Raw genomic sequence first — 15,630 nt, forward strand, 5'->3', positions numbered from 1 at the left:
TCTTGGACAATGCCGACATGTCAAACACACTCTTCCTTCCTTCCTCTCTAGCACGCTCCATATGGTCGGGAAGTGATTTCGGTTGTTGGAAAAACAATGGTGGGTCGATACACGGTGCGGGTGGTTCAACATACTCCGCTTCTTCAGGAAGAGATGAAGCATAGTTAATATAATCAACCGGATCATAATAAGGAGTAACCATACGGCCATTCATTACATCGTCATATTGTCGTCTACGATTATCCCGAACATAATCCCGTTGCCTATAATACTCGGTCAAATAAAGTTGAGCCCGGGCGGTCTCGAGAGCTCTAGCACTATTCTCTTCCATCCTAATCAACCTTTCTTCCTTAATCATAACATACCGGTTTCTCCTTCCGCTAGTACCTTCCTCATTCGGGTCGTAATCCTCGTCGCCCACGTCATCCGCTCTTGCTACACCTTCCCTAATACACTCCCCCGTACTCATTGAATGTGCTTCCTCATTATCCGATCCTAACACATAGTCATTCGCTAGCCCATGAATGTGAATCTCCTCATTATCCCGATCCTCAATTCTATACACATTCCCTTGGTGGTTAAAAGTCAACCCAACAACGTTATCCCTCATATATTGTATCTTTGCTACGAAGGGTATTGTACTTGCTGGAACTCCTTGGTTTTTAAACAAGAAAAACGACAAAAACCGGGCATATGGAATAATAGCCCTTGACTTCACCAAATCTCGACACTCCCAAATCCAGTACATCATCAATAACCTCAAGGATGGCACCACCGAATTAGTAACCATGGCATATAACAAAGGAAGCTCATACAACCGAACCTCGGTTAAGTCACTTCTTCGAGGCAGTATATTACTTGTAATCACCGTTAAGAGAAGTTTGGGCACTATCTTTAACCGCTTCTTTTCTAGCGTGAACCTATGCATTAGCGTACCCGATGGCACATGGTGTAGTGACCCGAACTTTTCCATGTTTATATATATATTAAATGAAATTGTTATTTACATGATTAAGTGTTTCCAACATGTTAACCAATCAAACTTGTTAAGACTTGATTAATTGAAATAGGTTTCATATACACAATTGACCACCCAAGTTGACCGGTGATTCACGAACGTTAAAACTTGTAAAAACTATACAATGACATATATATGGTTATATATATAGTTAACATGATTTTATTATAAGTAAGTATCTCATTAGGTATTTTAACAATGAGTTATATACATAAAAATGAGACTATTAAATTAAGAAACTCGAAAACGATATATATAACGATTATCGTTATAACCACGTCTTACTACGTACATATGAATCATATTAAGATATTGATACACTTGGTTAATTATGTTAAATGATAATTAAATATATCATTAAGTGTATTAACAATGAACTACATATGTAAAAATAAGACTACTAACTTAATGATTTCGAAACGAGACATATATGTAACGATTATCGTTGTAACTAAATTTAACTGTATATATATCATACTAAGATATATTATATATCATAATATCATGATAATGTAACAATTTAACATCTCATTTGATATAATAAACAATGGGTTAACAACATTTAACAAGATCGTTAACCTAAAGGTTTCAAAACAACATTTACATGTAACGACTAACGATGACTTAACGACTCAGTTAAAATGTATATACATGTAGTGTTTTAATATGTATTCATACACTTTTGAAAGACTTCAATACACTTATCAAAATACTTCTACTTAACAAAAATGCTTACAATTACATCCTCGTTCAGTTTCATCAACAATTCTACTCGTATGCACGCGTATTCGTACTCGTACAATACACAGCTTTTAGATGTATGTACTATTGGTATATACACTCTAATGATCAGCTCTTAGCAGCCCATGTGAGTCACCTAACACATGTGGGAACCATCATTTGGCAACTAGCATGAAATATCTCATAAAATTACAAAAATATGAGTAATCATTCATGACTTATTTACATGAAAACAAAATTACACATCCTTTATATCTAATCCATATACCAGCGACCAAAAACACCTACAAATACTTTCATTCTTCAATTTTCTTCATCTAAGTGATCTCTCTCAAGTTCTATCTTCAAGTTCTAAGTGTTCTTCATAAATTCCATAAGTATAGTTTCATAAAAATCAAGAATACTTCCAAGTTTGCAAGTCTACTTCCAAGCTTTCTAATCCATTCCAAGTAATCATCTAAGATCAAGGAACCTTTGTTATTTATAGTAGGTTATCTTTATAATTCAAGGTAATATTCATATTCAAACTTTGATTCAATTTCTACAACTATAACAATCTTATTTCGAGTAAAAATCTTACTTGAACTGTTTTCGTGTCATGATTCTGTTTCAAGAACTTTCAAGCCATCCAAGGATCCTTTGAAGCTAGATCCATTTTTCTCATTTCCAGTGGTTTTATCCAGAAAACTTGAGGTAGTAATGATGTTCATAACATCATTCGATTCATACATATAAAGCTATCTTATTCGATGGTTTAAACTTGTAATCACTAGAACATAGTTTAGTTAATTCTAAACTTGTTCGCAAACAAAAGTTAATCCTTCTAACTTGAATTTTAAAATCAACTAAACACATGTTCTATATCTATATGATATGCTAACTTAATGATTTAAAACCTGGAAACACGATGAACACCATAAAATCGGATATACGCCGTCGTAGTGAAACCGGGGGCTGTTTTGGTTTGGATAATTAAAAACTATGATAAACTTTGATTTAAAAGTTGTTTTTCTGGGAAAATGATTTTTCTTATGAACATGAAACTATATCCAAAAATCATGGTTAAACTCAAAGTGGAAGTATGTTTTCCAAAATGGTCATCTAGACGTCGTTCTTTCGACTGAAATGACTACCTTTACAAAAACGACTTGTAACCTGTAATTCCGACTATAAACTTATACTTTTTATGTATATATTCATAAATTTAAGTTCAATATGAAACCATAGCAATTTGATTCACTCAAAACGGATTTAAAATGAAGAAGTTATGGGTAAAACAAGATTGGTTATTTTTGCTTGTTGTAACTACGTGAAAATTGGTAATAAATCTATATTAATCATATCCTAGCTAACTTATATTGTATTATACATGTATTATAATATATTATGTAATCTTGGGATACCATAGACACGTATGCAAATGTTTTGACATATCATATCGACCCATGTATATATATTATTTGGAACAACCATAGACACTCTATATGCAGTAATGTTGGAGTTAGCTATACAGGGTTGAGGTTGATTCCAAAAATATATATAGTTTGAGTTGTGATCTAGCCTGAGACGTGTATACACTGGGTCTTGGATTTATTCAAGATAATATATATCGATTTATTTATGTACATCTAATTATGGACAACTAGTTATAGGTTACTAACAAGGACAGCTGACTTAATAAACTTAAAAAAGTAAAACGTATTAAAAATGTTGTAAATATATTTTGAACATACTTTGATATATATGTACATATTTGTTATAGGTTCGTGAATCGACCAGTGGCCAAGTCTTACTTCCTGACGAAGTAAAAATCTGTGAAAGTGAGTTATAGTCCCACTTTTAAAATCTAATATTTTTGGGATGAGAATACATGCAGGTTTTATAAATGATTTACAAAATAGACACAAGTACGTGAAACTACATTCTATGGTTGAATTATCGAAATCGAATATGCCCCTTTTTATTAAGTCTGGTAATCTAAGAATTAGGGAACATACACCCTAATTGACACGAATCCTAAAGATAGATCTATTGGGCCTAACAAACCCCATCCAAAGTACCGGATGCTTTAGTACTTCGAAATTTATATCATATCCGAAGGGTGTCCCGGAATGATGGGGATATTCTTATATATGCATCTTGTTAATGTCAGTTATCAGGTGTTCACCATATGAATGATTTTTATCTCTATGTATGGGATGCGTATTGAAATATGAAATCTTGTGGTCTATTGTTACGATTTGATATATATATAGGTTAAACCTATAACTCACCAACATTTTTGTTGACGTTTAAAGCATGTTTATTCTCAGGTGAATACTAAGAGCTTCCGCTGTTGCATACTAAAATAAGGACAAGATTTGGAGTCCATGTTTGTATGATATTGTGTAAAAACTGCATTCAAGAAACATATGTCGATGTAATATATTTCTATTGTAAACCATTATGTAATGGTCGTGTATAAACAGTATATTTTAGATTATCATTATTTGATAATCTACGTAATGCTTTTGAAACCTTTATTGATAAAATAAAGGTTATGGTTGTTTTAAAAATGAATGCAGTCTTTGAAAAACGTCTCATATAGAGGTCAAAACCTCGCAACGAAATCAATTAATATGGAACGTTTATAATCAATATGAACGGGACATTTCACATAGAACAACTCCCGAATCATTTCATCATTTCTATCCGCTGGAGGTTCAAACAGTTGCTCCCTTGTGGGATAATCATACTCAGTTCGGCCTTGCAAATCAATACCCGCATCATATTGCAAGTCCGAGTGTGCTAATTGGTTGAACGTCTCCATTGTTAGTGGAATCTCCCAGTTATTCACTTTCCCAACTAATCTAAGTGTCCTCGGGAAATCATCTCCTTCTTCCCATTTCAACGTGGACATCCACTTAAGGACATGATTCGGATAAGCTACATTATACTTGATCGGGATTTGATTGTCATCCCAACCACATATCACTGGCGTAAGCGCCGCCTCCCAACCCCACTTTTGAAAAACCGTAAAGACACCGTACCTTCTCCATGATACCTGAGTTAAATCCCTCTCATATAACATCCCTTTTAACAACGTGGTCTTTCTTTGCAAGTATAATTGGGCTTGTGCCTCATACGGTGCCTCTTTAAGCCTTGGAAAATCCACCAAGTCCAAGTTAGAATTTGAAGCCTCAACTACTTCTTTACCTTTACCACCTCGTGCTCGTTTCATTATTCCTGAAAAACAACACTTAATCACACAATTAGTATCTCAATAAACATTCACTCTACATATATTTACTTAAATAATAATCGTTCAAGTTACAAAGCAATACATGTATTTTTAACTTCGATCTTCGAATCTTACTTCCACTAATAATTACAAAATCATGCACTTTAACTTTTAAAACATCCCACTTCACCACTTCTAAACTCCTAAAGCCATATATATTTACTTATTCATGCTTGCTTTAAGAGACATCATACTAATGCCACTAACTTCCTTTATCATCCTCAAGGTATGCAATAAACACAAAAGAACTCACTTAACACAATATATAATTGATTTAGTCTTAAGAAGTCAAACCTAGTCAACTACTATCAAGTAATTTCTTAAGTTCACCCTAAATCATGAAACAATTATGTAAACATAACCTAACACATGTTATCAAACAAACAAATTCGAATTTAAACACTAAACCAACAAAACACTACAAATTTCGAATTTAGACATACCCTAAAACTTCCTATTAGACACACAAAATTAAATAAAATAAAATATGAACAAGCATACTAGTAAATTCGGACCTTTCACAAACCCTAAACATAATTAACATCAAAAATTAAAATTAAACAAAGAAAAAGAGAAAAGAACATAGGAATTGAAGTACCTTGAAGAGTGATTGAAACAATCTACTCAATTAGTAGTAAAATTGACCCAAACTTGAAAACCCTTGAATTTGGGTTTTTCTCAAGAACACCCAATTAAACCCAAAAATCTTTGATTTTGATGATAGTTTGATGTTTAGATGATGTTATGTTATGAGTATTTGATGGATTATGAGTGGATTTGGTAAATAAAAAATAAAAAATTTGAGTTTTTTTTTTTTTTTTTTTTTTGGGTGAACCTTCGACTAGCGGGGATGGAGTAGAAGTGGGTTTTGAAATTTTTTTTTTTTTTTTTTTATAAGTGGAAACCCGGCCCAGCCGCCTCCTTGCGGTGGGTGGGCGTAATGAGGCGCCCGGCTGCCAAAACAAACCGGCCCCATGCGCCACGTTTTTACCTGAATTTGTTTTGGAAAAGTCAACCGCAAATTGCGGCTGGCCACCGTAATTTGCGGCTGGGAGTGTTTTTTTTTTATATGCAATAGATGTCGGGATTAATTTTATCTTTGACCCCCTCCCACACTTAGAGCAAAGCATTATCCTCAATGCTCTAAATAGTCCATAAGTTTAACCCGACTCCCTCATAAATGTGGTCCTTTTTCCGCCTGTATGTACAAAAAATAAAAACAAAAGTAAAATCTTACAAACTTTACAAGAAGGTGCGATATTTATTTTGGAGTCGCGCACTCGACTCCTCTTCCATATTTAGCAATCGTTGGGATCCTCGACTCCGGTGGTGCTAGAGCCGAATCCATCTTCCATACGAAGCGTGATCATGTTATCTTCATCTTTAATTATCAAAGTCCCCGTATCAAAATCTAGTGACATCCTTGCGGTTGCTAGAAATCCTCGTCCCAATACAATTGGAGTGTTTGCATCCGGTTCACAATCCATAATGAAGAAATCTTCTTTGTAACCAATACCGTGGATAATGAAAAGAAAATCTTCTGCAACCCCGATTGGGTCATCAACCGTTTGATTTCCAAATCGAATACTTGTATTAGTTCGAACCAACTCCCGGATGCCTATTGATTTTGCAACCTTAGTTGGCATCATATTAACACTTGCACCCGAATCTAGCAATGCCCTGTAGGTCTTCTTCTTTTTAAATTGACACATAACCGAAAACTCGCCCGGATCTATATACTTAATGCGAGGTTTGAATTCACATTTTGGTTTGGATTCACTTTTTGGTTTGGACTCAACGTATTCAACTTCAATTGTCCAACCCTCATCATCAACAAAAGATGTTTTGGTGTTGTTCATGAATCTTTCCGTGTTTTCTTTTCCCCACATACTTTCAAGCGTCTTACGAATCTCCCCTACATCCACATCCGGTTCTTTTTCTACTTCGGGTGTTTCCGTAACTGTGTTAACACAAATGGTTTCATCTTTGCTCGAACCCTCATCACTCTTCCTCTTCAATTTTCTTTCCAAGTAGAGATGAAAAGACTTTTCTTCTTCAATTATTTCTAGAAGTACTTCACGTTCTTCCGGACTTAACTCGAACAACATCTTCTCGATTAACTTGTGGTCGCTCCTAGCTTTCTTGAATTCCTTATACTTTCGTTTCATGGAGTCGTACATAATTTCAGCTCGTTCATCTTCGCTTAACTCGGAGTCTAAGCGTTGATCGAAGCGAATACCCCCGCACTCAACACTTTGATAGATTTCGTCCATGTCTATAGTATCCTCTACCATTTCTTCACTAACTACTTCATTTATGTTAACCTCTTGTATCCCAAGCATCATACAATAACCCTCATCAAATTCTCTCTCAACTATATATGCCGAAGGAAAACGCATATTTTCCGAATTACAAAATCTAAAAGTTCCGTTTCCTCCTTCAAAAGTGATAGAACCTGCACCCGGGTCTATTTTACAATCCGCGGTTGCAATGAATCCACGCTCGACTAACAATGGAACATCTTCATCCGTAGGCATATCAAAATTGGTGAATGGTACTTCAAGGAAAACACCTTTCACACTAACCATCACATCACAAAGTACACCAAGTGCCTGACACTTAGTATTATTGCCAAGTGTGATGACCGCATCGGATTTAGTCAATGAACATAAAGAACATTTGTCATGAAATAATCGCTTGTACGTCTTATATGACATGATATTAATTGTAGACTCCGTATCGGCAATCACCTTGAATTCACGATGATCATTAGCAAAGTGGAGTAAGACCCCAATGAAACTCAATTCGAACAATACTTCCCCTGGATCTTCTTCTTGACGACGGAACTCCGGCCTTCCCTTAACATCTTCTTCCAATGACAACTTTTCATCAAACTCATCAAAACATTCATCTGAAATAACCTCGGACACCTCGTCCTCGGGCGCATCATCAAATCGCCCATCATCATCCCAAATGTCACAATTGGGCATACAACTAATAGTAACATTTTGATCAAGCCACGCATCAATGTTCTCTTTACTAACATAATTCTTTGATTCATTCACCCGAATTGTTCTAAGTTGATGGACTTTCATGGGTTCAAACCGAATTGTTTCAACTACCCTAACATCATCAAGCGACAAACCGGAAGCAATTTTCAATCGTTGCCCATTAAATAAGAACGGTTCCCCACCTTTTGGATCTTTTATTTCAATTGCCCCATACGGAGTAACCTTGGTAACCACATAGGGACCGTTCCACTTACTTCTCAACTTACCCGCAAATAACTTTAGCCTTGAATTAAACAATCACACACTTTGCCCCACTTCAAACGTCCGCCTTACGATTTGCTTATCATGAAACGCTTTTGTTTTCTCTTTGTAAATTTTTGAACTTTCATAAGCATCGCGTCTCAACTCATCCAGCGCCGATAGGTCTAACTTTCTTGCTTTTCCTGCCTCATCCATGTTCATGTTCACCTGTTTAATAGCCCATTCTGCACGATGCTCAATTTCAACAGGTAAGTGACATGCCTTCCCATAAACAAGTCGATAAGGTGAAGTACCAATAGGGGTTTTATAAGCTGTCCGGTAAGCCTAAAGCGCATCGTCTAGTCTTAAAGAGCAATCTTTGCGATTAGGATTTACGGTTTTTTCTAAAATCCTTTTTAATTCCCTATTAGATACTTCCACTTGCCCACTTGTTTGGGGATGGTAAGGCGTAGCAATTTGGTGATTTACCCCATAATCCCTTAAAAGTTTAGCAAAATACGAATTCTTAAAGTGCGAACCCCCATCACTAAATATGGCCTTAGGTACACCATGACGATAAAAAATACTTTTCTTAACAAACTTTAGGACAACTTTGTGGTCATTGGTCCGAGTAGCCTCAGCCTCCACCCACTTGGAGACATAATCAATGGCTACTAGTATATACTCAAACCCAAAAGAAGGTGGAAAGGGTCCCATAAAATCTATGCCCCAAACATCAAAGATTTCACAAACCAAAATTGGGTTCATGGGCATTTCATTACGCTTATAGATTCCCCCCATCCTTTGACACCTAGCACAATTTTTAACATACTCACATGCGTCTTTAAAAATAGTAGGCCAAAAGAAACCTGAGTCGAGTACTTTGTACCCGGTTTTCTTGACTCTGTAGTGTCCTCCACATGCAAAAGTATGACAATGAGCTAGAATGTCCTTATGCTCATCTTCCGCCACACATCTTCTTATGATTTGATCGGGTCCAATTCGGTAAAGAACCGGGTCCTCCCAAATATAATGCTTAACCTGCGATAAAAAGTAATCCCACTTGTGCTTGTTCCAATGTTCCGGTATCTTGTTAGTAACCAAATAGTTAACAATATGCGCGAACCAAGGTACCTGCACAACACTAAACAAACACTCTTCCGAGAAATTCTCCTGGATCGGTTTAGCAGGGTCAAACGGTGGCAGGGGTATCCTAGATAAATGGTCGGCTACCACATTCTCTATACCCTTTTTATCCCTTATTTCCAAATTAAACTCTTGTAGCAACAAAATCCACCTAATCAATCTAGGCTTAGACTCTTTCTTCTCAAGCAAGTGCCTTAGGGCACTATGGTCCGAAAAGACAACTACCTTAGACCCCCACAAATACGATCTAAATTTGTCTAAGGCAAACACTACTACTAATAATTCTTTCTCGGTTGTGGTATAGTTCACCTGGGCATCCTAGAATGTATTACTAGCATAATAGATAACAACCGGTTTCCTATCAACTCTTTGACCCAAAACAACCCCAGCCGCAAAATCACTAGCGTCGCACATAATTTCAAATGGTTTGGTCCAATCGGGTGATTGCAAAATGGGTGCTTCGGTCAACTTACGCTTAAGGGTGTTAAAGGCCTCCTTACATTGGTCATCAAAGTCAAAAGGTGCGTCTTTTAATAACAAATTATACAATGGTTTAGAAATAACGCTAAAATCTTTGATAAACCTACGATAGAATCCCGCATGTCCCAAAAACGATCTTACCCCCTGAACATTGGTTGGTGGAGGTAATGTGGAAATAAGTTGAACTTTTGCCCTATCGACTTCGAATCCCCGTTCAGACACAATGTGTCCCAAAACCACCCCTTCCCTTACCATAAAGTAGCTCTTTTCCCAACTAAGGACAAGGTTGGTCTCGGTACACCTCTTTAAAACTTTTTCCAACATACTCAAACACGACTCAAAAGACTTGCCAAATATTGAAAAACCATCCATGAAAATTTCTAAAGACTCGCCTATTAACTCTGAGAAAATACTCATCATACACCTTTGAAAAGTAGCAGGTGCATTACATAAACCAAAAGGCATTCGTCTAAAAGCATAAGTTCCATAAAGACAAGTAAAAGTCATTTTTTCTTGGTCATTAGGGTGAATAGGTATTTGATTATATCCCGAATACCCATCTAAGAAACAATAAAATTTCTGACCTGACAACTTTTCGATGATTTGATCAATAAAAGGCAAGGGAAAGTGATCTTTTGAAGTCGCAGAATTCAGCTTCCTGTAATCAATACATACCCGCCAACCCGTCACGGGACGGGTTGTGATCTTTTCACCTTCCTCAGTTTCCATTACCGTTATCCCAGCTTTCTTTGGCACTGTTTGCGTGGGGCTTACCCACTGACTATCTGAAATAGGGAAAATAATCTCTGCATCTAACCACTTGAGAACTTCCTTCTTTACAACTTCCTGAATATTCGGGTTTAACCTGCGTTGCGTATCATGAGCAGGTTTAACCTCCGGATCTGTAACTATCCTATGCATACACACTTAGGGACTTATCCCTTTCAAATCAGCTATCGTCCACCCTACTGCAGCCTTGTACTTATGAAGCACTTCCATCAAGGCTTTTCCTGCACACCTGTCAAATCTGAAGCAATAATAACTGGCAAAGTGCCGTCAGTACCTAAAAATGCATACTTCAAATGAGAAGGTAAGGGTTTTAACTCAAGAGTCGGTGGTGACTCTAGTGAAGATCTCATATTAGTATCAATGGATTTAGGTAGTGGCTCATATTTATGAGTCCACGGTGGCAACCTAGCATCCATTGTACTTGCTACTGCTAATTCTACTGCCTTAACCTCTTCACATTCAACATCCTCTTCGTCACCTAAGCAAAATATTTCTACTGGGTCATTGGTTATTAGGTGAGAAGTATGTTTTTCCACTAATTCATCAATCACATCTATCCGATAGCATTCATGGACATTCGGGGTGTGAAGAGAATTAAAGATATTAATTCTCATCTTGCGATTCCCGAAAGATATGTCCATAGCACCCATTCGACAATTAATGTGAGCATTAATGGTGGCCAAGAACGGGCGTCCCAAAATTATAGTGGGTTGGGCATCTCTATTTCTAGGTTCAATATCCAAAACAACAAAGTCAACTGGGTAATAGAAATCCTCCACTTTTACTATCACATCTTCTAATATCCCCCTAGGCGTTTTGATTGACTGGTCCGCTAGTTGAATAATTATGTCGGTTCTTTTTATTAAACCCAATTCAAATCGGTCAACTAGACAAAAATGTAAAATATTAATGCTAGCTCCTAGGTCCAATAACGCCTTTTTCACATTCACGTTTCCTACAGTCACAACTATCAACGGGGTCCCTGGGTCCTTAAACTTAGGTGGAAGTGTACCCGAAACAACCACACTTAGGTGCTCGGTTAGCTCCACCTTTTTGGGTAAAGTCGCCCATTGCTTCCTCTTTTGAGTGCAAAGGTCCTTTAAAAATTTAGCATAAGACGGGACTTGCCTAATAGCATCCAGGAGGGGTAAATTTATCTTAACCTGTTTAAACATTTCCCACATGTCCTCTGGTTGTGGTCCCTTTTTCCCATAAGGGAACTGGTTTGGGGACTCTAAGGCCTTGGGAAATGGGACGGATTTTGATTCCGTCTCCGCTTTCCCGGTCTCATTAGCGATTGGTTCGGTCTTCTTCACCCCCTCTCCACGGTTATCATTTTCACTTACCTCTTCCTCGTCAAGAACAATAGGAGACTTACTTGACTCTTGTTGCACTACCTCAATTTCACCAACCTTATTGTCATACTTCTTTCCGCTTCTCAAGGTACCTACCATGTTAATGCTATGCCCTTTTCCTTGATCCTTATGATTTGGATTTAGAACCATGTAGCTTGGAATTGTACCTGGTTCCCTATTTCCCTTACTTTCCACTACATTACCGATCTCCTTAGCCAATGCACCAATCGACTTATTTTGCACTTCTATCATTTTTCGCATTTCGGAGATGAACGCATCCATCTTAGCATCCGAGCTAGATGGTTGATTGGTTGAAGTACTGTTTTGATTTTGGTTTTGGTTTTGGCCTTGGTTTTGATAATTGTTTTGATTTTGATTTCGGTTGTTGGGATAAGGATTTTGATAGTTTCTTTGATAGTTGCCTTGGTTCTGAAAGTTACCCTGGTTTTGAAAGTTGTTTTGTGGTCTAAGTTCCTTGGTTAGCATTCAGAGCGTTGTTATTGCTCCAACTGAAATTAGGATGATTTCTCCAACCTGGATTATACGTGTTGGAGTATGGATCAAATCTCTATCCCTGAACCTCGTTAACTTGTTCTTCCACTATTTGCTGATTTACCGGTGGAATCCCATTTCTACATCCATATGCAAAGTGAGAAGGATCTCCACAAATCTCACATACTTCCTGAACCTGCGAAACATTACAAGCAAGACCCTGGTTTGGGTTGTTAAATATAAGCATTTTCAAATCATCAAATTCCTGCTCTAAGTTCCTAGATGAACCACCTGAATCGGAAACATGATTCACTCGGGAGGTACTAGGTTGTTTACGATCAACTGAAGCTTGGGTTTTTGAACCCTTGCTTAACTGTTCGAAGAACGTCCATTCATCATCACTAGACTGAATTAAGAATGCCCCACCACTAGCCGCCAAAAGAAAGTGCCTGTTTTGAGAATCTAAACTATCATAGAAAACTTTAACCAATTCCCACTTGGGTATCTCATGGTGTGGACATGCCCTAAGTAACTCCTTCAGACGTTCATATGCTTCATGAAATAATTCACCCGGTAATTATTTAAAAGATTTTATTTGCGTACGCATGTCTGAAGTTTTACTTATGGGGTAAAATTCCTCTAAAAATCGTTTTTTCATTTCCGCCCAAGTATTAATACTCCGGGCGGGCAAGGAGAGAAACCATCTTTTTGCCTTATCCTTAAGTAAATAAGGAAATAATCGAAGACGTACCTCATCATCAGTGAAACCGTTTACCTGATTAGTAGCACATATCCCATTAAATTCAGTGATGTGTTCATATGGCTCCTCATTAGCCATACCTCGGTAGGTTGGAAAGATCGAAATGAGTTGAGGTCGGACCTCAAATCGTCGGTTGTTTCCTCCTGCCGGTGCAGGATAAACAATGGGTGAATGATCCTCAAAATCACCCGGTTGGTAGTAGGTGTCTACTCCTCTTGGTCGTTCGACCATCTCGTCTCGTTGATCAAAAACTTCCTCTTCAGTGTCAGACTCTGATTTAGGAGAGTTTGGTGGAACAATCGGATGTGTCTCAATATGTGGTTGAGTGGATGCTGAAGCCACTGTCGAACCCTTTAAGATTCTTGTAGCTTTTCGATTAGCTTTTGCAGATTTCTCGATTTCCGGGTCTAAAGGCTTAAGATTTTGATCTCCCGAACTCCGAGTTTGCATATACTAACCTGCACTTCAACAAAAACAAGAACACCGAGCGTAAAACTGACAAAAAATAAACAAAACACTTGTAACAACCCGGAATTTTTCAACTTTTAATTAATAATATTTATTATTAATGCTTGCGTTTAATGAATGTATTTTTATACATCTACTTGCTACCGTACTTGACTTTACATGCCAGACTCATCTTTATGACACATGAACTTTTTACAAATAATATTTCGGATATTATTTACATTCATGATTAATTTTTATTAATCATTTTTAATTAACTAAGGTTACTAGTTAATTACTTGGGCTTTGTTTATTTAATTGTTACTTACTTACATACTTGGGCTTTATAAATGTACATGGACTTAGAAGCCCACCCTACACACTTAATGGACTAAGTTTTCCCATCTTTTATGCAAGTATTTCATTTAGACTTGAACTAGATTAATTAGTGAGTGAAAGACTAGTTACAAGTATCATTACAACACTTTCCATAACAACTTAACGTTATACAATTTTGAGCTAAATACATGCAAATAACTAGTGGACTTTTCCCTCCCCCTTTTGTGTTGAAAACCGTCGGCCTAGATGGGGTAAAGGGGGGTTCCAAACTTTTTTTTTTGAGTTACTTATTACTTGTATTCTCTTCATTGTTTTACACACACTTACTTGCAACTACTCATTTTCTCTTATTTGCTCTCTACTTTGTAAGTAACATGAGCTTTTTCTTCTTCTTTCTTTTCTTAAAAACCGAAATATATACATATACATCATCATCATTTGCTTGTTTTGATTACTTGTTCTTTGTTGTTGATTACTTACTTGTTGTTTATCTTTGTTAAAGATCAAGTTCTATAACTTGTATCTTCATCTAATCTTGGTTACTTTCATCTTTTGTTGTAAAGAACCAAGAACAAAGAATCTAAATTTTCTAGTTTATGGTTCTACACTTAATGTTTTAAAGATTTAAAGTTCATGAGTTGTAAAAACCATACTTGTATTCATGTTTGTAAACTTAAGGTTTACTTTCTTAAAGATCAAAGCCTTGGCTTGAATCTTTAAAGTATGAGCAACCATGAACTTGTTACTTGTAGATTTAACTTATTTCTTCATTTTATGTACTTTAAAGTTGTGATGTTGTTAATTTGGTCAAGTATTACTAGTTAATCTTGATCTCATATTTCTTGAAACTAAAAGTTAACTTTATAAGTTCAAGAACATAGAAGTATAACTTTCTAGTTATAACTTCATATACTTATGAAAGATCTAAGTTTCTATAGCTTATGGTCTTCTAATTTTGTTGTAAACAAGAGTTTATGAGCTTACATACACTTTACAAGATGAGAATCTAAGTTTCATAACTTATGGTTTCATTAAAGTAAAGATTCATGTCTTATAACTTAGGATTTAACTTAAGAACTTTAGATCTAGACTTTTGGGTCTAGGATCTTCAAGATCTAACTAAGAACTATGTTCTACAACTTAAGATCTTGATTAGTTAGTTTACTTTCAAGTTTGTAGCTTAATATTACTTTTGTAACTCATGTATGTGTCGGATCTAAGATCTTGATGTAACTTTGGTTCATCAAACTACATACAACTCTTAAGTGAGTTGTGCAACTTATCTTAGACTTACACTAGTGTTATGATGGTCAAAACTTGGCTAAGATGATGCAAACCTATCAACGAGTTGTACACTTGAAGCTATACGCATCAAGGATGAGAACCGTGATGAGCATCAAGCACCAAGAACCCACCGGAACACCTTTAACTACTGATTCTAGAACTGATCAGACTACCTGGGCTACTTTAAAGTTGATTTTCAGTTAGTTCGGTTCGAGTAGATGATTTTTCGTTTAAGACTCGTCTTAATC

The 15,630-nt window shown here is 36.5% G+C and overlaps 1 protein-coding gene and 1 pseudogene across 1 annotated transcript; one reads left to right on the forward strand and one right to left on the reverse strand.

The window, feature by feature from the left end:
• Nucleotides 1–10,914: 10,914 nt before the first annotated feature.
• Nucleotides 10,915–12,342, reverse strand: LOC139868794 (uncharacterized). Its single transcript, XM_071857138.1, has one exon. The coding sequence runs from the start codon at nt 12,340–12,342 to the stop codon at nt 10,915–10,917; it is 1,428 nt and encodes a 475-aa protein (XP_071713239.1).
• A 713-nt stretch (nt 12,343–13,055) lies between these two features.
• On the forward strand, nt 13,056–13,169 carry LOC139869563 (small nucleolar RNA R71; annotated as a pseudogene).
• The last annotated feature ends 2,461 nt before the right edge of the window (nt 13,170–15,630 follow it).

Source organism: Rutidosis leptorrhynchoides, chromosome 9 (genome assembly GCF_046630445.1).
Source record: "Rutidosis leptorrhynchoides isolate AG116_Rl617_1_P2 chromosome 9, CSIRO_AGI_Rlap_v1, whole genome shotgun sequence".
In the NCBI taxonomy this organism is placed as follows: Eukaryota; Viridiplantae; Streptophyta; class Magnoliopsida; order Asterales; family Asteraceae; genus Rutidosis; species Rutidosis leptorrhynchoides.